This window comes from Ascidiella aspersa, chromosome 8, assembly GCF_963924565.1.
Source record: "Ascidiella aspersa chromosome 8, kaAscAspe10.2, whole genome shotgun sequence".
Classification (NCBI taxonomy): Eukaryota; Metazoa; Chordata; class Ascidiacea; order Phlebobranchia; family Ascidiidae; genus Ascidiella; species Ascidiella aspersa.
In genome coordinates, this window is record NC_139454.1 from 10,421,749 (window position 1) to 10,449,718 (window position 27,970).

Below are 27,970 nucleotides of genomic sequence, written 5' to 3' on the forward strand. Positions count from 1 at the left end.
TTATCTACTTTAAAGAGGCAGCAAACAACTCCAAGCGATGTCGAAGTTCCACGCAGTCGCAAACAACTTAGCCTTAAAAGATTATACAGGTTATTCCATGAATAAACCTATGATATAACCGTACGGAGAATAGTTTCTTTTAAAAAAATGTAACGTGAATGATACCTATCGGTTGCCGTGTAACAGCAAATTGAGCCCGTTTGCCTCAATGATATTAGGCCTAAACTAAAACTACATATAAATACCTGCTAAAAAGGTAATCAAGTTAAAATTGTACCACTTTACCAATTGTAGCCCTTGCATAAAAATATGTTTTCTAGAGATTGACATACGGTACTTTTGTTGGCCGATACCGATTTGTTATAATAGCCTGTCTGAAATTCAGTAGAGACCTAAGTTAATTGATCTCGTAATGCAAACTATAGAAATATTTTGCAAAATAACTTTGCATGATGCTGACCACAGTCAATCAAGCACGATAACTCCGTCAGTTATCAAAATTCAAATGACAAATTTGAGGGTTTGAACTTGAAAATTATGTTTGTTTTCAAAAAACGCTATATAATATATTCATAGAAAAATATTAGCTAAAATAACGGGCCAATTTTTTGATACCTATACTTATCGGTAGTGGTGTAATATCGAACGATGTTATCGGTAAACCGATATTTCGGTATATTTTCATTATAAAAATCAGAAAGAATTGCACTTTTTAAGCCTAAAGTCATTTGTTCTGCAAATAATATCGGATTAATCGAGTAATTGAGTTCAGACAGGTGTAGAGCAAACGCCAAATATAACGAAGAAATTACTTACTCAGTGGCGTACAACATAGCACAACACAGATCGTGTGAAATCGTTCAAGGTGGCGACATCTAGGCAATTATTTTTATGATTTGTAGGACATAGAACTTTTAACCAATCAGGTGTAAAAATAGGGATATCATGTAAAGTCAGATTACCAGCAGCAACGCTTAATCGAACTTCGTGGACAGAAATTTAGTTTGTTATTATCAAACCATGTGAATGGAATTCGCGAAACAAATTGTAACAATTTCTGATAAAAGGGCAGAATACGCCTAATTAGAGGCAAATCAGCCAACAACAGACGACAGCGAAATCGGCAACAATCACCGTCCGAGAGGTCTAAAGTTAATATTAAAAAATTGTGAAGTGGAATAAAACTATTTTCAGGAAGTAGGCCCTGCGGGGGGTTACAACAACAGGGCCTTCAACGTTTTCTTTTAAATGCGAGGTCCGCTATAAAACCACAGCGGCAACCCTAACCGTCCAATTTAATGACCATAGTGCGTCATATTGATTTTTCGTGGCGCACAACAATCGGCGACATTCGAACATCTGTCTGCCCATTGACTTAATCAACAGTCGCCGCCGTAAATCACAATACGCGACTAATGCGCTGCCGCTCTTGTACAGTTCTTCAATAACGGGGAATGTCGTATCGACACGCTTTCCCTTGGAACTGCATAGGGCAGTGGTTCCCAAACTTTTTTCTTCCGTGGCCCAATTTTTTTTTTACAAAACAGATCGTAGCCCATCATTTTTTTCACCTCTGGTAATGACTATTGCATATTGATTAACAAAAGTTTGCCAATCTTATAAGCATGTTTATTCCTGGCAACAAATTGAGCTTTAATAAGATTTCAGTCTGTCAAAGTTAAACACATAAGCCAAGAACTATTTTAGTACTACAAAATGTATAGTTGCAATATTTTCACGTAGCTCTATGGCCCACTTAAAATAGACTCATGGCCCACAGTTTGGGAACCACCGGCATAAGGGGATAAGCATAAATGCTTGGCTTGCATGCGACGGCTCACAAAATTGTAGAGTTAAGCATTAGTGGCACAAAACAAGCACAAAAAGGCGTAGACATCTTGCATCGCGTTTTTATGTCGATTTTACAGAATCACAAGCGATGTGAGTAATGTTTAGAAGTAAACAAACGAACGAACATACGGACTAAAGGGCGTTGTCGAGCTAAGAGAAATAGGCCTGCTAGTTTGGTGGGCCTGCGACGCGCATTTACGTTAAAAACACAACAAGAAAAGTGCATCCGAGAAATTGACTTCGCATTCATCCGAGAAAGTTTAACATCGCAAGGCGCGAACGAAACAGCACATGTAGCGAAAAGCATTGCCTATAGGAAAGTTGTATAGCGCGGCGGAGGGGGAATAGCTGCTATGCGATCGGAATTTTCACTATTATTAAAATTCAGATTATAGATCGCCAAATCATTGTGAGAAACATGCAATGCTTTACTTTAATAATGATAGTTTTCCATTTAATTGAAATTATACTGGAAAACATTAGGGATAGAAGGGCAACTACTTTTGTAGCAAATGCTGATTACACGGAGCGTGTCATGGAAAAATAAAATCAGTTTACAAATTAGAAGCATTTAAAATAGAAACCGGGTAAGTCGCCCGGCCATTGTTTATTCTGGCATCCATGAAATCAAACAATTATCAAAATGCCCAATATAGGGTTCAGGTTTAGTTTGGGGCAACTTAATGTTACGTACATTGCAAACCGCAGTGCTAAGCATGTCGTTTCAAAAGATTCTGGGCCAACGCAACAAAATTTCCACCTTATATCTGCAGTGGCTTGTCTTTGCCGAAAAAGTTCAAAATGAAAACATAAGACGCTTAAATATATCTGTACTTGGCGCGGGTTCGGGTAAAAAGTGCGACTTTATTTGAATGCTGAATACTGTCCGCATAAGGCAAAACACCAAATGAGTTTAGTCAACGCATTGTCTCTGTTAAAGCAAAGTATTATATATATATACGAGGAATTAGGTGGATAAAATCGCCATTGGGTATACGTCTATGCGCGGTTTTATCGTTGAAGAACGCGTTGTTTCAATGAAATTTCTTAAACCAGGGGTTCCCAATCTGAGGGCATTTTTTTAAAAGGGCCATGAAAAAATTTGAAAAATAATAATTTTTTTTAATTTATCATCTGTATGTCTACTCCAATATAACAGAATAAATAAATGAAAGCAACAATAAACTACTTCTTGATCTTTACTTTTTAGATTGATTAATTTAGATTTGAAAATAGGGGGGCCCTTGATTTGTTAAAGTTTTCACAGAGGGCCAAGGGGTAAAACGTTTGGGAGCCCCGGCCTTCAACAGTGGGAAACGACGAAAAAGTGACAGGATGTCGTTCCGCAATTGGTTAAATAGATTATACGTATTAGTGTTGTATTGCTATCATGTCGTTCATACATTTTGATTGTTCAAAAAATGTTACGTTCTGTTTATAATGGTTTATTGGGTTTCCTAACTGTGCGACCTAAAAGACCAGTAATTGGCGATTTTGTTTTTGCATAATGTCTTGTTTTTTTTCTTCGACGTCGTAAAGCCTCATGTAATTAGTGACAAATTGAAAAAAAAAGACAGAACACTGGCGTCGCCACAATACTGTGCCGCGACAAATGCCTCGACGAAAAATTGTTTATGTACATTAATATAAAATATAGTTAACATCGAAAAGGAATCACGAACGATCAGCAACAAAACGAACAAATCAAGTGCGTTAGTAGTAGGAGTGGAAAGAAAAAAACAAACACAAACAACAATAATACCATAAAATATCAAGTAAAGTAAAGAACGCACGCTTGAAGAAAGCAACGAAGGCACTATAGGAGTGTGGTGGATTAAGATAACAACCAGAGGAACGTTGGAGTATCACTAAGGGGCACGAACGGCTACGTTATTTTTTTATCATTCTGCGGTCATTAGGATGGATAAAATTACTTCGCATTTGGTAAAAATAGTACGAAAACATCTATCCACCTTTCACACAAAAAAAGCAATAAATTTAACTAAATAATTCGAAGAATTTCACGCCCTACAGGGTATTTTTAAATTCAACTTAATATGTTACAGTTTCTTATATATTTAAGACAAACTAGCGATTATGTAGCTACACAGACAATGACCGATTAGGCTAAAGATTGTGTTCGTAAATCAACTAACGGGCGAAATCAATATCATTAACAACAGCATTACGTCGTGTGGTCGATCTTTGCTTTGGCTTTACGCACTCGCGTGCCTTTTTGTACTGTTAAGCCGTTTAAATAAAGCAAACAGATTTTACTCCTGGGGCGTTCCAAGACCACTGAGGATTTCGGCTATTACACCCCGTGGCTGCGAAACGACAACGATTCAGGCGCAACAAGTCGACAAAACGGACGGGCATAGAAATCTTATGCTAAGGAAACTAACGACAAATGCTAAGGAAACTAAGTAACAAGAGGGCAACAGTTGAGATTTCAGCAGCTTCTTTTTTAAATATGGACAAAAACAAAGACGGATTCAAATGGGTTGCACCTGAAAAAAAAATAAAGACGAAATTAAAAACTGGGGTCGAATAAACCATACAAAATTCACATTTCCTTTACAATAGTACACCGTCTATACTTGTGAATATGAATTTAACTCATTGGGTATTGCGTACAAGCAGATTATTCGCCGTAGGACAGCAATTTCTTTAGTGAGATTGAAAGTCAAAAACATTTTGCTAAATTTAATATATCTGTGACAAGGAAGAGATACTTTTTTTCTAGACTTGACATTTAAAGTCGAAAAATTAACAGGTTTGAGTTTAAAAAACAACTATACCTTATATCGCATCAAATATAAGTTCTACTATTTAATTGTGCCGCGAATCGTTTAAATAGATCAACCTTTCTGCTTGCGAGCGATCAACCGCCTGCAAAAATATTGAATGGGATCGCGAGAGATTTTCCTTCTTCTGAATCCCAAATCGGCCGCGGTCTAATTAAAGCCTAATACACGCGAAGAAGCCGACACAAATCACGGTCAAATATCTAATTACCGACGGCGAACGAAACAAAGAGAACTCCAGGCGGCCCTAATAGAATATTTTGCCTTTTCGCTCAATAAACGCAACAATAAAGTAGCGGCGATGGCCGAACACAGCCAAAGAAAGTCGGTTGATTTCCGTTCCGTAGTATCATAAATAAGGACGAAAATAAATAATTTATTAAATAAGCGTTTTGCGTGTTTATTTTTGTTCATGAATTACTGAATAAAAACTGCTCTTCATAAGAGTGGATTGGCCGAAAAAACTATGTAAAAATGTCCTGAATATGTTGCGTTTATTCTTCTATTATAGAAAAGATAATCCCGATCTCAGAAGCAATGAAATAACAGCAACATACTACAGACCTAACAAGTTAGTGCGAATTTTAGATTTAAATCGGTACAACTAAAGGTTAAGAGCGACGGCGAAAACGAAAACTATGGTTACAGCTGATAAAAAAAAATCAGCGATTGGACAATTAACCATCGATCTGAAAGTTTTGATCCAATTTAGCTAAGTGCAAAATTACGTCTTGCGCCGACGTTTTATTATATTACGATTGCATAATAAATTATTTTTTATAGATGCAGCGTCAACTCCTTACACACAAATACGGGCTTTTTGCGAATAAAGTTATACCTAGTAGAATCCACAAGAATTTAAGAATTGTGCAAATAGCGGGAAAAATTGCGAAAAAAAAGCAAATTTTTGGAGGAATTATTTTTTTGTTTTTATCAACTAAATAGGCAATTAACAATATTTTTTTATTAACTTTGTTTATGATTGAAAACTTGTCAAAGGCTAGGAAACTCATAATGGCCTAATTGTAAGTTATGCTTTACCAGGTGTATCCTTGAGGATTAGATTGTTGCCGTTATCCTTTAGGGACAGTAACTCCAATGATAATTCCAATAATGGCCAATATAACTATCACTAACACAATGATGATGATCTTTTTCTGAAAAGAAGGAGCATAAACATGCAGATAGATGCAAAATCAAAAAGAAAACACTAGCAGTATTTAATACAACATGGAGGATAATATAAATAATATAATCATTTTGTTCACTCAAAACTTATTTTGTTCACTCAAAACTTAAAATAATTGTTTACTAATAAATAATACTACTTTATTATAGAACATTAGAAAAGAATGTTCAAAAGGCATAAGCAGACTAACGTAAATATAGGTGTATATTTACTACATATTACTTTTTAGACTAACTGCTAAACCTCAATGACTGTTCTTAAAACTGTCTACACTTTGATATATGGCTTAGGCTGGAATAAAACTGGCATACCAAATCAGCAAACAGCATGTTGTGCACTCAACTTCGCGATCTAAATAAAATAACTTCAGACTGGTACGATTGGACTATTAAAAACAAAAAGACAGAAGGCAAATTAAATGTTTTAACCCACATGAGCTATACATCAGATTCTAAGTATTCTTTATTGACATGCTCTAGTGTCATGTTATACAGTAGTATTTACTATGAAATAATTTTATCCACATGCTTTTCACATACAGACCAACTAGAATTCCATTATTCATTGAGAGAGTCAAAATTTCATCTTTCTTCTTTTATCTTCAGAAGAATGAAACATTTTTCATGTCCATCATCAATGCAATCAACAAAAGAAAAAAGACCATTGCCATTTTCTAATGTCCAGCCATTTTTACACGAGTAAGATAGCAAGCATACGAACAGTCACACACAAACACATTAGGTGACAACAGAACATAGCCAACAAGACAGAACTTGCATGAAAATTTGTTTTTATGGTGAGCTAGCAAGATGAACACAAGACAAATGCACTGTGAAGCGTACACAAATCAGATTTAGTTTTACAGAGTTTTTGGGTAAATTTAGTTAATGAAAAAACAATTTCACATAAAATGTAATGTTTTACACTGAAAGGCTTAGATATTATTTGTACCGATGGAATACCTAAGGCTAATAAATAACATTTTCTTTAAGTGAACAATAATGTTAATACTAAAGCTACACACATAAATGTATATTTAATTTGATTGATAACTAGTTGTGGTCAAAGATGTTCAATTTGCCATCTGATCAACAAATGCTGAAAGACCCAAGGCTTAGCTATTATTTTTATGGATGCAATACCTAAGGCTACGAAATAGCATTTTCTTTAGGTGAACAATAATGTTAAAGTGTTCTATACTTCAGCTATACACATAAATGTATATTTAATTTGATTAATAACTAGTTGTGGTCAAAGATGTTCAATTTGCCATCTGATCAACAAATGCTGAAAGACCCAAGGCTTAGCTATTATGTGTATGGATGCAACACCTAAGGCTAAGAAATAGCATTTTCTCTAGGTAGGTGAACAATAATGTTAAAGTTGTCTATACTTAGTTATTATAAAAACTAGTTGTCGGTCAAGTATAATTTTTTATCTGATAAACAAATGTTGAAAGACCTCTACACCTGTGAAGCTTGTTGCAGCAGCACATTGTAAGAAGACAAAGCGCAGAGCTTGACAACAGTATATAATAGCACTGACCACCGCACACAACAACCATAGACATTTGGTCATGCTTTCAGGGCTTACCCTACGAGCTTTGCTCTGATACTTGACCGCTTTCTTTGTATCTGACACAGCTCGCTCTACGTAGTCCACCGAGTGCTCAACGTTAAACTCGATTCTGTCTATCATTTCGCCCTGCAGGTTTAAGGAAAAGAGAGTTAGCAGTTATATCGGGGCAAGAGGGTACCTTGCGTGCTTTGCTTTGGTACAAAACAGCTTTTTTGGTTTCTTCTTTGGCGGTTTCGATGTATCCCTGAGCGTTGGTGACATTGTATTCAATCTGATTAACCATTTCACCCTGAAAACAAAAATGAATTTTAGATGATGTGTATAATAAAAGCTGAACAACAGTCTTTATAGAGAAAAACAACTAAATTTTATAACATAAAATCATTCAGCTATAATTATTGTTTGTTTTTTACATTATTGAAAAAATAGTGTTTTCCTTTTTATTAAAAAAAATGTTTTGCTGTTGGACCTACAGAAATTCTTATTTGTAAAATATTGCTGCCTGTCGAGTTTCTTTATTCTGGCACAGGAGAGAGTACTTAAATAACGTTGATCCATGTTATGTGAAAACATAAAACTCACAAAGAGGCCCATAAAAAAGTGTTCTTTTTTTACAAAAACATATATTTTTGCAAAGCAGCTTGGTAAAAATACACTTCCTTTTTCGGATAAAATACTTTGAATTGTGTGATAAATTCAACTTTAAAATAAATGTATAGAATACAGAAACAAAACTGCATGCAAGCTAGCAACAACAACATCAAAACATTGCCCTTTCAGTATTTACCTTTGGGTTTATGGAAATGGGGATCCTCCAAAAAGTGTGGGAAATGTTATAACAAAATACAACAGAAAAACAAGTAATAAAAGAATAATTTGATACAAAAAAATCATCACAAATTTTGAATACATTCAAAGAAGAAAACAAAACTTTTACTAGACGTTTGCTACAATACAACTATTTTGTTATGAGCTTTATAAATTAACAGTTGTTGAAATTGTAGAAAAAGAATACAAAAATATTTTTTTGTTTTAAAAAACAATCAAAAGGTATAAAAGGTATGGGTTTAGAATGGAAATTGTTTAATAGTACAGTGAATCCCAGCACAAAAAAGTCATAGAAATAGTAAAATTGTGGTTAAAATATGTTTGTCGTACCTGTTGTTCAACAAGCATCGCCATGTCCATAAACATGTCATGCAGTTCGCGTATACTGCTTTCAAGCTTTATGATATCATTGTGACGTGCTTCAATGTCATTTAAAGCCTGCTTGGTTTGCTGCGTGTCCATTATTATCTAAAGCAAAAATGGATATGGTTGTAACTACAACTACTACACACTGTTAGAAATGCTTTTACAACGGAAATACAACTATGACACTTGTGCAGGTGTTACACATAACTGATACGTTTTTTTTAAACCGGCTTTATTAAACTTTTACCAAGAATAGTGAGTTTACCCATTAAATAAATATCATACTTTTCTTTCAAACCGCTTTTTTTTTAAACTGAGACACACAAAATAGTTTTTACAGTTTGCTTGAACAATATACTTATTTATAGCCAATTGTGTTGTGCAATGTACCATCTTACACTATTCTAGACTGCTACTTTCACAAAAATGTTACAGCTCAATCTGGATTGACAAAATTGCTAAAAAATCATCAAGAATTGTTTTATCGAGAAAAAAATTAAATGCCTCCTACCGATCCGGTGAAAATGGCTGGGCTTCCATCCTTGCTATTTTCTAGCATGTCTTCCAGTTCATTGTCGGAAACTTGCCTGCCCGTGATTTCAAGCTGGCGTTGGATCCTTGCTTTACACCGTTCCCTGTAGTCATTTTGTGTTGTGTTGTAATCCGTCATGACAGCAATAAACTTTCGTGACAGGGTTGAATGCTAAAATTGTTACAATAAAACAATTTTATTTATTAAGTATAGCTTTTAATGATTATTTTGCTATACACCAGAAGTGGCCAACACATTGATCGCCACACTTCAGCTGGTTGATTGTGTCGGACATCTAGAGCATTCTTCAAGCAATATTATTATGAGTAGAACGAAAAAAATAACAGCCAATTAACTTGAATAACTTTAAGCAGAAGTAGTGTAGACAGTTATAGTAGCTGTTGGTCTATAGCAGTGGTTCTCAACCTGTGGTACGCGTACCACTATATTGGGTGGTACGCTGTATGCAGTATGTTTTTAAGTAAAATTACAGTTTTACCAAAAGGTTAGGCATTTTTTTTATTGTGAATAAACTATACATTCATCGTAATGATTTTATAGCTAAATATTTTATGCTTGTTTAACAATAGGAACTATTATCTTTATGAAAATTTATTCTATGACATCATAGCAAAACAACAAAGAATCACAAAACTTGACTCCCAGTATCTTGCAAGTTAAAAAAGGAAAAAATTTTGGTAGTGGGTCGCATTTGCTTTAAAATTACCGGGCTAACTAATTAGCTAATCCACTCCTGTTAATAATCCTATATACATTTTGAGTAAAGTTGAGTTTTTCGACAATTTGTTGGTACGCAACAAGATCATAGAAACTTGAGGTGGTACGCAGTGAATAAAAGGTTGAGAACCACTGGTCTATAGGCTACCTGCATCAATATCTTGTATTTTACGGATTAACTCAAAGATTTGTTTTGTAGAAAAATACTGACCATGTCATGCGAGTAAATTTCACACACATGCGTAACACCAAAAATGATGTAATTGTTGTGTCTGGACAAGCCAAATGAAGTGTAATATGATGAAACAAATTGAACTTTCGCTGGCTTGGGATATAGGCTATAAGTGGTTTGTCGTTTTATGAAATAATAAGTAAATGGAGGAACATCCTCTGTTTTTTTTGTTACCTGCGTTTTTTGCACATTTTACCTGCGTTTTTTGAATTCTTTCATCTGCCTGGGGTAAATTAGGGTTTTCTTCAAACTCTTTCTGTATCATCTTCAGCTTTGCTCGCACCTTGTTGGCGTTTTGTTTGATGTCGGCCATACAGGCCTCCATTTCTTCCTTCGTTTCTGTGAAGAAAAGACATGTTGAAAAATTGTGTGAGGATGAATTGGGAGAAAATGTTTGCATCAATGTGGTTTTTGGTTGGATCGCTTATTCAATGGATTGTACTGCTATTCCAGTATTCCACTCTTGGTTAGTGTTTTTTCAAATGATGTAATGTATCTTGCGTTTATAGCAGGTATTCTCAACTTTTAAACTTGGAGCACCAAGAAATTAACAAAATATTGCAACCCACTTTCAAAAAATGAAGTTGCTTAAAAACGCTATAGGTAAATAAGTAATTTTATCATGAACCCAATGATCAGCTCTCATGTAAGTTATGCATGCTTGCTGCTTGGGCTCATGCCTAATAACACAATTGGGTTATATATTTTTTTTAAATATGAAAGTTCAATGACACACATGGAAAAAATCGGAGTTCAAAAGTAAGGAAGACCAAATATCAATCTACAAAAAGAACTTTCTAGTTTTACAAACATGATCTTAGTCAACTTACTTTATTTTACCATCAAGCAAATGGTTGATCGAACAAATATTGAAGTAAAAAGCAACATCCCCCGCCCCAAATCATAGTAGACGTAAGTTTTAACGTGACTTAAAAGTGCCTTTGAAAAGTTCTAAAAAAATTCTTAAATCCCAAGGCGTAAGAACAAATAGCAATAGTCACATTGGCTATGGGGATCATCAATAATTTATTGCCAGAAGGTAAGATGGGAGCCACAAAAAGGGAAATGTTGAGCAATTATGCTGCATGTCCTTCTCAGACTTTATACATTATTAAATCTGTGGTGCCCAGTCAAAAGTGCCAACCTTTTTGAACAGATATATCTTGGCTATTAACATTTTGAAAAAAAAATTAGGGTTGAATTAATGCACAACTATTGACAGGATTGATTGACTTGTTAATTGCCTTCAAATGTTAGAGTTGTTTTTAAAATCAATGACTGCTGTCCCCTTTATATTGATTTTACCTAAATATATATATATATATATTTTTTTTTTTTTTTTTTTTGATAGTAAAAAGTAAATTTGGTTGTTTTAAATATTATGTTCCATAGTTTTTTAATATTAAACAAGCAATGTTTAAAATATTAATTAATCAATACTACAAAACTACAGCAGCAAAGTAGCTAATAAAAATTATACCCTCATGGTCATCATAAAACAAAGCTTTTCTAAATATATAAGCCTAGCAATGAAGTTTTAAATTTGTATGTTTCGTGTTGAGTATCATATCTGCCTTACTTCAGCTTCATAAATTGTTAATAAGGGAGTCCTACTACCAGATGCAGAAAGGTTAGATTCTGAGGGAGATATGATGCAATGTAAGTCATCACTACAACAGTATATAATTTTAAATGTCACTGTTGTTAGTTAATATACTACTTAACATGACTTCAGAAATAGGTTTGCTTCATTGGATAATGGATATATATAATTCTAAAAAAATCAGAATGGAAAGATAAAGTTGATCCAAAAGTTAACAAAGTTTAAACTCATTTCGCAAAGTAATGTCAACCTATTCGGAATATAAATGTATAAAATTATATTGTTTAAATAAAGTTTTTTTTATCAAACCAGCCACAATTTTTTTGGATTTCATTCAGAAAATTATACAAACATATTAGTTTTCGGAAAGAAAAATTGCAGTAATAAAGTGTGTACCAGAAGAAAACAAACAGCTAGTGGTTGACAATCTAAAAAAATCAAACAAAACGCTATTAAATTATCGGCTGTGCCTCGCTCAAACAATAGAAAGGGAAAGCAATTCGTTTTTAAGCAAAGGGTCAGAAGGTGTCTGTACAGCGGCGGGTTTTCAAGCAAATGCGAAGGCTCAGGCTTTATAAAATACATTCACGCCGAACGAATCACCAGTACCACCCGCTAAGACAATATTTGCAGCCACCCTGCTCACAACAAAGAAACGTAGTGAGCGCCCCTTCCTAACAGCCGGCGCTCTTCTGACGTCACGTGACGTAGTGTAAACACGACCGGTCGGGCTTCGGCGCTATAAAAGCGCCCGTCGCCAAGAAAAGTTCGCATCACAATAGCACAAAGTTTGGGCAGTCGCCTGCACAAATGAATTAAAAAGGGCATAACTGGCTAGGAAACAAGCGAATTTAACCAACACCGAATTTGAACTCGGCTTAAAAAGTCAACTACAAGTTTCATCGTAGTTCATAAAACTTCACTTAACAATATAGGAAATACTGTTGGCAGAGTAACAAGTTTAAATTTAGTGCTAGATTCAACAGTAGAACAATGGTCATTTTTTAAAACATTGGGAAGAACAATATGCTATAACCATGGCAAGTTTCAGAAGCAAAACGAATGCGGAAATAAAACATTGACCACACTAAGAACAGTCCCAAAGCTATCGAACATTTCAACGTTGTTAAAAATGTCTTACGTTGGACGCTCGTAGCATGCCAGAGACTTGGATTTCATCAAAGACAAGCTTTTCAGGTCTAAGTGTTTCATATTGTGACGGTGCAGAACATTAGTCTGATTAGAAGATATCGATTGGTCGCAATTTGACCATTTGGCGTTGTTTAAAGCTCGATAACCAACAAAATACATGGATTCCGGCTGTACATTAGATTCCTTTCATAGAATTTCTAATACAACTTCAGCGTCAACTAACTTTGTGAAATCAACATTTAACGGCTTTTACGTGACCGTAGCGGTAAAAGGTGAAAACGCTTGGCAAGTCGTTACAAAATATTTCGGGTCGGCTTTACCACAACTGCCGCATTGGGAGCAAGGCTTAGCTCGGTGAATCTCCGATGACTTTTTCCTGTTTATCACGGTTTAATTAAGACGGATTGCAATAGAGGGGGTGATTTACTTAGCAGCCGATCACTGACTACTGTACAGGCCTTCAAATGTATAACTCAAATAAATTCTTGATAACAAAAACTCACCTGGACCAACCCTAAGATAAAATAATGAAGCATTTTAGTAATTTAAAACACTTTTAAGCACATAACAAAACTAGTAGTTAAACCCGTGTAATAGCTTTTGTTTTTTAAGTTTTACGTTACAACAACAAATTTTGAAAATAGCTTAATCGTTCGTAGCAATTCCTAAATGTCGATCAACACAAGTACGTGAAGGCTATTATTTGACTAAAGTGGTTTATGAAAAAGGGTGTCTTTCATAACCAAGGACGTTATGGGAGTTGAAATCCAGGCGCAATATAAACTATCGACAACCGAACGTAAAAAACTGGTATACTTTGTTTTTCTGTTAACTTAGTCGGATCTTGAAGCCAACAACAAAACTTCACATTGGCGGATTTATTGTGGTCAGCCGTTGCTGATTTGCCCAAGATTCGGTCCATTATAATCGATAAAAGACGCAAAGGCGTCAGCCCTAAAGCGCAAGCCAAGCCCACGTTAGTTTCGGTGCCCGATGCATGCAAGTGGCTTTTAATCTGACAAGCGAGTGGGTGTTACTGATTCACTACAGAGTATGGTGCGGTCCATTCCAGAAATGAAAACGTGATGCAGTCTATTCCAGAAATGAAAACGACCCCAAATCGACCTTGGCTAGGTAAACACGGCTTACTTCTTCTTTTCTTCTGTCGTGTTTGTCATTTACAGCCTTTCATTTCGAATTGAAGTCAGCTTACAGTATAGTTAAGAGTCATAACGAGTATGTTGAACATTCCAATTCATCCATTGCGGCCGACTTTGTCAATAAAAAGAAACAATTCGGCAAAATAATTAAAAATATAAACGATTAAAAGCGAGTGAGGTTGGTGTAAAAATTAAACCAACGAACTGGCCCGTTGTGCTAAATCATCCCCAACGCTAATGCGTCAATCCTACTTGTTTTTTTGCTACTTCCCTGTTTCTAATTAGGGTGACCACTTTCGACGCAGCGTTACCACAGCACGAAACGCATCAGCTAGGCAGTCTCCTTCGGTAGGACGACTCGTCCTCAATCGATGGCGCTACACGTCGCAGGTCAAGCATTAAACGAACGTCGCACGTCGAAGGTGAATCGTAGAAAGCCGTTAGTCCAGTCAATAAATAAAGACGCCCACTACGTTACAGGGCTAGGGAAAATTCTTTGCCCACAAAGAGGTCTGATACTGTATGATCTTACATACCTAAATGCACCTTTGAATGACGTTTCTAACAAACGCCTATAACATTGGTTTCCAAGCTTTTCTAAATATTTAGCCTGGTGGACCCGTTGCAATTATTTTGATATTTCGCTATTAAAATTCAAGTGTCAGTTGACCATGTTTCTTGTAGTACACTAATGCAGTCACGACTCTTTCAAATGTACAAGCTTTATGACTAATGCGAACGATTCGCTGATAGCAGGTAGTACAACATAATAGATGCTTTATGACATCACAAGAGACATCATTAAACGCGCTTTAGGATCGAATAATAAAGCATAACTAAAGAAAATAATGATGACAGATAATGTTTAAAAGCATGAATTCGCTAAAGCCTAATGTTGAAAACGTAAAGACTAATTCATCTTGCGGACCCTATGAAACTGCCTTATGGACCCCAGTTGGCCCGCTGACCCCAGTTTGGGAACCGCTGGCCTATACAGTATACACATCAACTATAGGTAATTTTAAGCAATCACATGCTTCATCAAAGGCAAGAAAAGGAAAGCACCTGCAAACCTTTTGAACGTTATGGGCTGCTGAGGATTATAGTTCCTACTGCTTGTTTGTCAAATATGTTTGAAAATATATTTAGCAAAACTTTTGGCAAATAGTTAAACATGATCTAACATTGAACAACTAAAAATTTGACGAGCTACAAAGTTTTGTTCTCATTCACCGACTTAAAATCTAACAACACAATATAGGGCTATTTAGAGCATAAAAAATATGTGTTTCCAACTAGTGAACCAAAATAAATTCCAGTTATTTCCAAATAATAGTAACTCACTCATGTAAAAAAGTTTGTACACAAATATAAAGTTGGCATTTAGTATTTCCACACATAAACAATAAAAATCATATAAAAATATAAAAACATAATATAAAAACTCTTAGCATTAATTACTACACTAACCTAAACTTGCGTCACACAAAATAGTTTGTATATATATATATGTATATACAGTATATTTAATTTTTTAAATTTCCACTTAAATTGGGACTTACTGTCATCAGCTTGGGGTGCTGAAAGGATATCACTTTGTTTTACTTTAACTTCTTGGACTTTTGTTGATATTGTGTCAATGTAGGTACGGACCTCTTCAACCTATAAACCATAAAAACAATTGGTCTAGCTGAGTGTACAACATGGAGAATAATTAAGAAAGGGTCTCAACAACAAAATTCCACTAATTGAGGTCACAGTTAAATTGCAACACTAAAAATTGGATAAAAAAGAAAACTGACAGTTTGTATATGAAAACAATTGGTTTACATAAAAAATTGCAAATACATGCTTTTAAGGTAGCAGGCCGCCAGGCCACCAAAATCATGGCCGGTGGTCAGATAAAAAGAATCTTTAGGCCGATGGCCCATTGCCTAAATCAAGCTACAATTTGTTTCATTAGTTTCTGAAATGTTTGCAGGATGTAAAGCTAGGCTAAAGTTTGATTAAATAAAATTTAAACAATTATTTCCTAGGCCTAGCTCCTTATAATGCATGGTTTCTTAGCTGGCTGGCCATGGCCCATTGGTGGGCCACAGGAGCACTTTGGGGTGGGCCACAGAGCATTTGGAAATTGCAAAGTCTGTGAAAATTTTAGTTTTATTTGTTCAATTCTTTAGTTCATTTTACAGTACATTCCCAAGCTTCGCATTAACAGTTGCGTTATGTGTGGGTTATTTTGAAATGTTCTTCTTCTTTTCACATTTAGAATTTATTTATAATTTCTTACACATTTCAGTTGATTATAACCAATTTAGGCAGAACTTTAAGAAGTGAGCCACAGAATATTTTTAAAACAAAAGTGGGCCACAACCCGCAACCATAAATAGGTTTAAGAACCCCTGTTAATAAATAATTTTATTTGTTTTCTTCATTTAATGATGCATTTTCAGGTCAAAACAAATATAAAAACAAAAATATATACATGACCCTTGGCGGATCGCTAAGGGCAGTAAACATGACAGTTTCGACAAACCTGAACAAAGAAATCCTTCATAGAATTGTCGGGCTCAATTGTTACAGAAACAGAGTCATCATCCTCATCATCAATTTCACCGTTCATGCCCTGAAAAAATTAGTTGACTTCTTGAAGATTATAATTAGACTTTTATACCCTTTCAAAGAATTGTTTTGTGAGCCATCACAGAAGCCAAACAATAATGGTAAATTATATGCAAATAACTACACATATTTGGATTCAATACTCGACCACAAAGGAAATCTTTAAACATTGACACCAAAACCTTAATATTATATAGGTGTTAAAAATATATTGTAATTATTAAACTGACTGTTGTTTACTTTTTTGAAAAAGCATTTACAAGTGTTTAATCAGTTCTAACATTTTTAATGTGTAAGGAACATTCATAGGATTAAATAAAAAATTTCCATTTCGATTTGTGAAAAAATATCCTAGTTATCAGTCTAGTGACATGTGTATTTAAAGGTTATGGTACTTCTTTGAAACAATTTGAAATAATGCATTAAAAGCAACTTGAAGAGCAACATAAAAGCCGAGAAAAATAAAAAAATAGATTTGTGAAAACCATCATGGTTAAAAATAAAAAGACATCTACAGACCTTGTAATGTTCGGAAAACTATGCACAGAAAATGGTGCTTATTTAGTTTTTTTGAAAAGCCTTGACAAGGATATAGCACCACAAAGTGAAATTGCTCCAAAATTATTCATAGTTCTAACAAAATGGTGCATCGTGGACTTAAATAAGTTGCTCGCTACCTTGTCAGTGGTGCTTAAAAAACATCAGCAACAATGCAAAATATAAATATATTTTGTAGAAACTATAGCTATAAACATGACATATTTAAGTTCCGACTTTTTAAAGGGTAGGAAATCATGTGTTTTTTAAATAATCGCCAAAAAAGCAAACTGTTTTTTGAGTCAAAGCTGTTAATCAAATTGTTTTGCTTTATGGTGAACTTAATTTTCAATATGCATTTAGTTATACAGGAATTTCTTGAACAAAAAATGGCACTAGGAAAGGTATAAATATACATAAAACATCTTTTTTAAAATAAAAAAGTTGTAACCCTCTCCAAAATTTTTTCGCTACTTTTCGCTTTGAATTTGAAATGCAGAAATTTAAAGACCACAGAATAAAAATTATAATTAAAAAAACTAAAATGTGCAATCAGTAAAAATGCTGTCTTTTAGTGAAAAGTACTTTAAAAACATGCTTAATGTGTAAATACAATATCAAAAAATAAAAACCTAAAACATCTAAGTAACTTATGTTCCATGTTGCAAAGTTAGGCTTGTACACAACTTTGTCCATAGCCGCATATTTTTTGTAAAATTTCGTTATAGTTCTTTATTTTCAGATGTGCAAATTTTACAAATTTCAGAGGGAGATTTATTAGCTCAGCATAATTTCAAGCTGCAAAATCATCTCCCCTGCTTAATATCAAAAGTTTTCAATCTGGATTATGCTTTTCTGTTTTTATTTATTATGATTTTATGCAATATTTGATATTATGGCTAAAATTATTACAAAATCCAATTAATGTGCTTGAAAGACTATTAATACAGTTTTAATCACTTTACAACTAGATTACAACATACATTTTTAAGATCTTCAAATCGATCCCTCATGATTTTAGCCGACTCTTCTCTAGTCCTGAAATCAGAGATTTACTTCTAGTGGAAAACAGAAATCCTCCCAACTTTAAACTTGAACTTACATAGAGATTAAGCCTACAGCTTGTTTTAGTATTACACAATCCAGAAGAATTTCAATTGTACAATTCTCCTAATTTTAATTAAATTTTCACTCACAGCTAATAAACAATACAGAATGTATTTTTATAACACATTTAATTTAATTTTCAAAAACATTACCACTGTTATTGAAGTCTTAAAAATAACCACTGTGTATAATATATAAATCTAAACCTAAAGATATGATCCAAGAGGCAACAATTTCATTCTATGCAGGTGCACAACCAAGATTCATTGCTGGTCTAGAATCCTACCACTTCTACAGCAACAAAGCGATTTGTCAAAAAAGAATTACAAATAAAAATAAAAATAACAATAATACATGACGCGGCGTTGGTCTAGAATCCTACCACAACGAAACACCATTTGGGTTAGGGTGCGGGTTAGCGTTTGGGTTAAGGTGGATCAAGTATTATTATTAAATAAAGAATATAATAATACTTGACCCACCCACACGCTAACCCACATCCTAACTCAAATTTTGTGCGTTGATTTTAGAACTGTGGTAGGATTCTAGACCAGCACCCATGACGCACCCAAACGCCAACTCGCACCCTAACCCAAATAATGCTAGTAATATTAGACTTCTAGACCCGCAGCCCATGCCAAGCTTTCTACTATAATAAACAGTAATTAAAAAGAATAATAAGTTTCTTATTCAAAAAATCTGCGAAAGTAGTAAGTCATTGGCCCATCAGCCTAATTACCGCAAATCTAACGAAAATGCAGCTAAAAATAGATTTCCAATATGTAAAAGAAAAAAACAATATCGACTGAAACAAATTTTATCCAATGAGACCAGGGATTTTAGTAAAACAGTAATATTTCACTATTGGAAATATTATCATATACTCTATTCCAATTACTGTGATTCACATAACTACAAATATTTTTTAAAAAATATTTGTTTTATTATATTAAATGTTTTTTCAAGTCTACTTTTCCGACCATTTTTCCAACCAATGTCAATAAATCCAACCGTGTAGGATTGTAGGCGTATCGTAAACTACTGTACTCGGCGACCCAACTAATTCAAACGGCGACCCAATTTTGCGTCGCAACCAATGGTTTAGATAAGAAATACTGATCTAATTTAACGTGTCAAAATAAATATATTTAGGTTGACCAGTAGTTATTAATTAATCCCTATATGGTTTCTGCGTTGCCGTACAGCTGTTGGGTCAATGACTTGTCACCACCTTTAACGTCTACCGAAGAGATCTACCAACTAAGTGTAAAATATAACTTTATGATCCAGAAAGAGTTTACCCTAAAGATATTAAAACAAGTTTTTAATTCAGGGTACCATAATATTTTTTAACTGACATACAGTATAGCACTTTATTCAGAGATAAACAAAAAAACAGTTTGGCAATTGCCAACTTGTTGAAGGAGGTGCGGAGTCCGTCGAAAACATCCGGATTCCGAACGAATTTTTTTTTTTAATGTGACAAACATGGAGTTGATATACAGCAATATTACTTTTAGGGTCTCATAAACCTGATCCACGCACAATACGCGGTTTGAAAATTCTACATTACGGAATACACCTTGACATTTTTTTGACACTAGCGTAAATGAACCGACTCGGGCAGTCTCGCATCAGGCTCCGCAGCTCTTGCTGTTATGAATAGAAATAGCACTTAACAATACATTTACAACACTGTACTTCACAACAAAAACGGCCAACAGATTATTTTTTGTTTAAAAAAACACATCATGGGTGTGGTAAGAAAAAAAAAGATCGTATACCAGCATAAATGTACCACTATCATAGGCAGTTATGCAATAAATGCTTTTCAGTGTGTCAATATCAAAACACAACATAAGCTAAAAAAATTACGCAATTTATTTTTGTCAATTTTTGTTTTTTCAGTGGTGTACTTTTAGCAATATTGACTGGGGCAATATTGACGGTATCGTTTGACAGTTGGATCATGGGTCATATAAGGAAACCGTCGAACTAGACGAAGTTAAAAACTGATGATAAATCGCAAAGGTAAATTTTTATAAAAAAATGAAAATAGTGGATGTAGAATATAGATCTTTCAAAAGTGACGTCATAAATTTACGTCACAATATAAATAGACTTCAGAAATCTGCAGATTTCGGTCCAAAATTTGTGGAAGTGTAATGGAGCCAACATTCAGTACAAAGCATTTTAATTAAAGTTATTTTAAAAATTGATTACTTCTAATGATTAATTATTACTCGTCTAACAGATTTTTTTACTAATTTATCAAATACCTTTCAGCATGAAAATTAATGGCGAGTATGTTTACAGAGTAAACGGTACCTACAAATATATTGCTTATTTCTTAGAAACATACTTGTTTAGATGCTCGCAAAATACGCGTAAAAATCACTGCAAAAACAAAAAAAATGGCCGAAATCAAAAGCCGAGAAACGTGACTTCGGAAACATCCCGATTAGAGCTGTGCAGAAGTTGCAAAAGATCATCGCTTGAACAACTGCGCTCCGTGGGCATCGTCTCGGTTAAAATCTCACGGACGGCCCTCGTTTGGCTGCGGAGGCTTTCACGAGGCGATCGAAATTTGTAGCCTTGTAGTGTTGCCTCGCAACTGCGTCTTCGTTTCGCGCCATTTCGTCTTGAATGTGGCGAAAGAACCGGCGACTTTGGCGTAGCGAGACCAGCACGTGAATGCTCTTTCTTCAGTTGGCTTCGACATCCTGCCAGCGGTTCTTTGGAGCGTTTCTGAGGACTGGGCGACGATTTGGCCGCTGGACTTGTGAGCTCGCTTATTGAAACCGGAGCAGTGGCAATCGTTGGTGAACCGCAAGCCGCTAAGGTTTCGCTGCGCAAACGCGGTCGGCATGTCTCTTCGAGTTTATCAAAGCACTCTACGTCGAGGCACTTCTTGGATTTTTTTCGCGTTTTACATGCGAGGGACTCAGGTGGAAGTACGTTATCTTCTACATAATCGGATTCCGAAGAGTCTTTGACGTTTTTATGGCTGGCGTGCAACTTTTCAAGCGCAGCTATTTTGCATCGTCTTGGACTACCTCTTCTCGGGGATAAAACTGGTTTCGGCGACGAAGTCAGTTTGGCCTCAAGCGACTTCGAAGGGCTTGTGGTAGGGTGGTTTAGGTTTTTAGCATCTAAGTTGCCCGGAGTAGATTGTTTTAAGCGGGGGCCCGAGTTGAGGGATGTTAATCTGCGCGTTATGCGTTCAGTCTGTTCAGCACAAGCATCCGGCCGTCCAAACGATTTGTCAACACTGATCATGTTGTTCGACTTCTGTTGTAAATTCTCGACGCTGCCAGGCGTCTTACTTTCTGCCACGAACTCGTTCGTTGTTTCAATATCCGCCGCCCTATGAGGAACCTCGGAATTACCGAGAGACTTTCGGTCGTTTGAGAGGGAATTCACGCGCACCCGCAGCACCCTGGACGGATTAAACACCACCACTGGTCGCTTTAGGGGGCTAAGGGTCTTCCGCCTGCGGGTTTTCCGGGATGGAGAAACTGACGGCTTGTTGGTGGACACGGGGGAAGAGCTCATGTCGTTTTTTGTAAGAGCGCTGCCTTGGACAACAGAGCCAGACAGGTCGCTCACGGAGCTTCGAAGGTCCTTGTCGCATTTTCGGCGATCTGCGGTCCTTTGAGCTCGTTTCAAGAACCTGAAAAAAATAACAAGTAAAAAATGGAGAATTTATTATAATCATGTATTTCAGAAATTATCTTGTCGAAGGATACCCCATACCGGAAGGAAGCAACTTTACTTGGCGAATACAAGTGTTGCCTAGGTTTCGTTCGGATACCAAATTGACATACGTTTTAGCCTTCCAACGTAGCGCTATGAGTATGGAAAGATAAACGTGCTTAAGTGTTACGCAGTTTTTTGCTAAAGGCAATCAAACTGCCTAATCATAAGAAAAACTATTGTTTAAAAACATGGTAACTATGACCGATACACGTTTTCATTTTACTAAATTCAGGTAAAACGGTTGTTTTCTTTGTTAGGTCTCAATGGGTATAATATTGGACAGCTATAACCTAGGCCTTAGTGATACGCCACACCAAAATAGACAAATAAACGAAGTACGAAATTGCATATTTGTTTTACTTACGTGGAAAGGTCCAAGCAGCTGTCGTTGACGAAGGTGTCAAACTTACGATAGTTGCCAGACTTTTCTCCGTAATCTAAATGCTGCACAGACTTGCAATGCTAAAATACAAAATCAAAACTTTCAAAATAATTAATTGGCGATGAATTTTTTTTAAACTGGCACAAACACGATTACTTTTATTTAAACCAGAATGGTCCTACTATATTTTGTCGAGGGCCATCAGAAGCAATTTGTTTCATGCAGAGGGGCAATAATTCAAGGGTAGGATTTTAGTTTTGGGGCTTACTCAAATCTTACTCATGACGTCAATTACGTCATAACTTCGAGTCATATTCAAGTAATCTTACTAAACGAGAAAAGAATACATGTATTTGGTTTCTGTTGTTTACCTCTGAAGTATAGTTGACGCATTGATTGCATAAAACATAAGACTATATTACCTTCGCACCTGAATGGCTGCACAGCAATCATGTAAAACTTTAAAGCATACATTGCGTTTATCTTATTTTAAAAGCTGGATTTTCATCATGCAGTGGCCAAAATGTAAAGCTGTTTAAAATTGATACGCTATAAATTTCATGGAAATGTATTTTCTAGAATCTAAAGCAACAGGGCGCTGTGGGCTGTGGACACATAGAAAAGGTGAAAATATTAAATGGCGGCTCTTTGCTGAAACAGCGGAAATCGGGTAAAATTTAAGGTTTACACCAGTGGTCGGCAAACTTTTTTCGTCGCGGCCCAAAATACTCTTTTCGGAGCTATTGAAGGCCCACTACGTAAAACCACTACAAAAACGGTGTCAGAAGTTTAAGGCATTAGAATGGCGTCACAAATTAGAAACACTTGTTTTTCTCGAACGAACTCGTTGGCAAATATGAGGCTAAAATCCAGTTTAATTGAGCAAAAAAAGTGGGTTCATTAGATTTACATTGGCAAAACTTCAATTAACAGGATACATGAGGCATATGGCACTTAAAAAATTCCAATATTGCTCGAAATAACGGCATTTATAGTATAATTTAACAGAAATTGAACTGTACAGTTATGAGACACACGACGCAAGAAATTATAGAATGTCGCTTTTTGGCTGAATAGATTTAAGTATAAAACTTAACATAAACGTACATAAAAATCCTTGCATTTGACTTCAAAAGTAACATCGTAGTTCAAGTAATTTGGGAAACTTGTTCTCCAACCAACCGGTGTGGTATTGTGCAACTCAAGCAGGTTTATCGCGTGAAGAAGTTTACCACTATATCATCTCCACAGCTGAATGGCGGCACCCGCAATTACGTAAAACGTTCGCACCAAACACGTAGAAAGAAATCCATTACGTTAATCTTGTTTTAAAATTTGGATAAATGTTACTCATGATACAAAAGCCATATTGCAAAGTTCAATAGAAAATTATATTTAACTACATATATTTTGGTAGAAATTACAATTTGCAGAGAGTCTAAGTTTACACAGCGTTAGGCTGTTGACACCAAGTTAAGGTGAAATATTACACGGCGCTTTGATGCTGAAATCACAGCCATACGATAATGCAAAACATAGCGGTAGTTCAAAACGAAGAATATACGCGCGAAGCGCGAAAAATTTTGCGTTTACATATAGTTAACGTTGGCAAAAAATATAGTTAAACAGGCACTCTCGGGGCGCCATTTGGCAAGCTGGCCTGAACAACGCTAGGAAATATGAATCTTAGCCACATGAACTCATAAAATACAGAAATGAACGTACGGCTTTCAGGCGGCCCACAACTACATGATAACACTCAACTATTCAAAAGTAACCACTAAAAATGGCTCTGAGGCCCACATTTGGGTCGCGGCCCACAGTTTGCCGATCACTGGTTTACACGGTTCAAATTAGCAAAACACAAGTTTGAGGGACTAACAGTCGGAAAAATAAAAGGTAGCGCATGCGGCAATCCGCAAGTTGTGGTCGGGCTTGATCACAGGCCAAAATATTTTTTCGTGCTGTCCATAAAAATAAGATTGGGGGCCTAAAAATGTAGTCCACGGCCACATTTAACCCATCAGCCCGTATTTCGATTTATTGAAATCCTCTGATTTAAATGAATTAAACTTCAACCCGGTAGTTGAATAAAAAAAGTGCTAAACTGTTAAAGCTTTGTGTTTTTTTTAATAAAGATTGGGATAAATTAAGGAAGTAAAGTTGTGTTTCTTCAGAGCACCCTGTCACCGTTTGTTGTTTTTTAATCTATGGTAGGTTTTGTAAATGCATTAAATATTCTTTATTGAATTCACCTGTGATTCGCTTAGATATGAGCACTGACAACATTCGCAAAATCCCTTTTGGTGCTTCTGCTGGTTGTTTTTCTTTTTGTTCGCTTTTCTGAAATATACAAGCAGCAAATTAATTCAGAATAAAGACTATTTACAAGACATTGAAGCAAATACATATGACTTGTGTGATGAAAATGTGATATTTATTTATAAACATAATTGTTTAAAGATTTACTAAAAATAATCAAATTTCTATTGTATATGTATATATTTAGTTTTGTCAACAAAGATATAAAAAAAATTAACAGAGATATAAAAATAATATTTAAAACAGCAAGAGTAAATAAAGCTATGCTATTCACCAAAATATATTATGATAGCTAAAAATATGATAGCTAAAAATAAGCTAAAAGTTTATATGTTATATATACTAATCATATCTTACTCAGAAAACAACTTTTCAGCAGGATTTACAAATGGACAACGATTTTTTGATGCTTCAAAAGTTAAAACGGACACAGCATCCATTTCTTCATAGTAAGGCTTGCTGTTAACAAAAACAACAATACAATTATATTTGTATATATAATTAAAAGTATTCAAATTCACCTTGTATGATAGAACATTGACCATTATAAACAACAAAACTCTGAATTTCATGGCCCTAGAATTTTGGCATTGAACTTGTTAAATGCACTAATGGAAATTTAATAAAATTAAAATCCAAATTTTATTAAACTTGTTTACTTACTGCTTCAAGTCTTCAATTTTAATACATGGATGTTTGAGAATAATCTCCATTGGTCGGACTGGAATTTTTTTATCTGAAATTTAGTATTGAAAATACTTAAATTTAAATGCATACATTAAAAAAAATCATTTTAGTACCGAAATGTTTTTTTTAAAAATGAAATAGTAGCTGTGCGAAATTTACATAAAAAAAGGCAGCTATGCGAAATTTACATTGCAAAATTAACATTGTGTAAATGTATATTCAACTAAGGTATTTTAAGTTACAATTATAAGTTGGCTACTTATTTACCATTTGATTGAAGATCTCCTGTTTTTTTCAATAACCATTGTAGAACTTCTGTAAAAAAGTTTGTAGCAAGATACAACATTATATTTCTGTGGATAACTTCTTACTAGTAAATCAGCAATTATAAAAAAGTAATAAAATAAAAGGTAAAATTGCTTTACAAAACGGATTAATTTAATATTGAACAAATTTTGCAATCGCCAATCAGGCAAGTGTCTACCAATCAGCACTGGGCCAGATAAAGTTACAGTTGCCAAAAATATTGACATGCCATCTGCGAATTTTCGTCTAACCTAATTGCATTTTATCATGATTTAACATGACTTTCTACTGTGGTGTGTTAAGCATAGTTCTCATATCGTTGTCATTTTTTAATTGTTTGAATGTGTAGAAAACTTTTTGCCATGTTTAAAACACCTTTTAAATTTGTTTTTGTAGTTTTTCTCTATTTAGCAATGATTGTCCTTTAGTATTTGCCAATAATGAGTGGATTCCACTTACATAGGTGAGCTGGCGAGTGCAAAATCAAAACCCTCACAAATAAAAAACAGTTATATTAAACAATTTAACTGCATCAAATGTAAAAATGTACAACCTCCAACAAGCCTGATTTTAATTCCAAGTTTCTTAGCAGTTTCCATAACACCGGCTGAGCTCTGGTTTACATTAGCCCTTTTGGCAACATTTTTCCACCTGCCACCCTTAAAAGAACAAATCTCTTAAAATAACTGAACAAACATTAATGGTGTGTCAAGTATTATTATATTTATTATTTAATAATAATACCTGACCCACCCAAACCCAAAGGCTAATCCTTCACCCTAACCTAAATAATGTAAATTGTGGTCGGACTTTATACCAGGGGTCCGCAAATAGTGAGTCACAACACAAATTTGGGTCGCTGGACCATAAAATTTGGGTTGCAATTAAGGTTTAAATTATTTTAATAGCGGCCTTTATTCTTGGTAAGTTTTTAATTGTTTCTATTAGTACACTGATTTATATACAAGAGAGCTCTCTTTACTTTGAGCGCGACTAGCATTTGCAGTACATAATATTTACAACTAATCTCTTAAAATAACTGAACAAATATTAATGCGAAATATCAAAAACATAGTATTTCTGTGTGAGCTACATGTTTGTTGTCGAGGTGTTAGTGTACTTTCAAAAACTTACATAAGCAGACTTTGAAGGTTGACCTTGTGGTGATGGGGCACTTGTGTTGAATGGACTACATGCCACACTATTTGAAGTGTTTTTAGCTGAAATATAAAAAAATTACCCAGTAAAAACTTACTTACAGCATGCCAAATACCACAGTAGGTTCGATTAAAAACAGAAGCAGTACAAGCTTACATGTTGACATGCTTTTTACATTTTCTTCACTGGATATAGCAAAATGGATATTTCTATCCAAGAATTCTTCAACAACCTACGATAAAATAATGGAAAATTAATAAGAATTGCTTATACAGTAAATTTTACAAATTGAATGGATTTTAAGAAACAAGAAATCACAGCAGACAATTTACCCTACCAAATTGATCTACATAAAAGATTAGTACACTCTAATATTTGAAAAGTATGTGTGAAAGACTCATTTTTTAATTACATGTGTTGCCAAAGTAAGTTCATGTTAAAGAATTAAAACTCATAATATGGATTTAAAACACCATTGTTATTCATTAACATAATGATTTGGGTGTGGGTGGGTCAAGTATTATTATATTATTTAATAATAATACTGGACCCGCCAAACAAGCCAATTAAAAATAAAGCGCTGGTCTAGAATCCTACCACATGATCAACTGTTCAACATACATTGTTTGGGTTAGGGTACAGGTTAGGGTTTTGATTAAGGTTTACAAGTCAAGTATTATTATTATTATATTTATTATCCTATATTCTATTCTTTCTTGCGTCGACAACTCGTTTAGTTATGGTAAAAAAGTGGTAGGATTCCAGACATGCGTCAAAAATACCTTAATGCTAGCATGTACAGTTTTACTGTCAAATGTCAAACATTATAACATACCCCGCCGAGTAACATAAGGTTTTGCTTGACTTTGTTTGCAACAGTTTTGTCTAACTTGGGGTCAATAAAAAAACGCTTTCCGTCAAGTGGTTTATTAATTTTGGTGCTATCAGCCATACTTTCCAATGAACATATCCCAAGCGATAGATATCCTTAACGTATGTAAACTAGCTGTTTAATTTACGAAAACAAGCTTAGTCGAACAACAAAATCTTTTTT

General features: G+C 34.8%; 2 protein-coding genes across 2 annotated transcripts; both read right to left on the reverse strand.

Moving 5' to 3' along the window:
* Positions 1-4,255: 4,255 nt before the first annotated feature.
* LOC146136039 (syntaxin-1A-like) lies at positions 4,256-18,387 on the reverse strand. Its single transcript, XM_083395969.1, has 9 exons — positions 18,179-18,387; positions 16,573-16,662; positions 15,599-15,698; positions 10,318-10,460; positions 9,131-9,322; positions 8,584-8,721; positions 7,604-7,714; positions 5,700-5,815; positions 4,256-4,361 (listed from the first exon to the last, which is right to left on the reverse strand). Exons 1-8 carry the CDS (start codon positions 18,206-18,208, stop codon positions 5,732-5,734), a joined length of 888 nt encoding a protein of 295 aa, XP_083252095.1. The 5' UTR covers positions 18,209-18,387; the 3' UTR covers positions 4,256-4,361; positions 5,700-5,731.
* A 1,524-nt stretch (positions 18,388-19,911) lies between these two features.
* Positions 19,912-27,935, reverse strand: LOC146136040 (uncharacterized). Its single transcript, XM_083395701.1, has 10 exons — positions 27,752-27,935; positions 27,073-27,148; positions 26,893-26,978; positions 26,312-26,417; positions 25,720-25,767; positions 25,429-25,501; positions 25,123-25,224; positions 24,699-24,786; positions 22,426-22,523; positions 19,912-21,975 (listed from the first exon to the last, which is right to left on the reverse strand). The coding sequence occupies exons 1-10, from the start codon at positions 27,866-27,868 to the stop codon at positions 20,727-20,729; spliced, it is 2,043 nt and encodes a 680-aa protein (XP_083251827.1). The 5' UTR covers positions 27,869-27,935; the 3' UTR covers positions 19,912-20,726.
* Between the last annotated feature and the right edge of the window lie 35 nt (positions 27,936-27,970).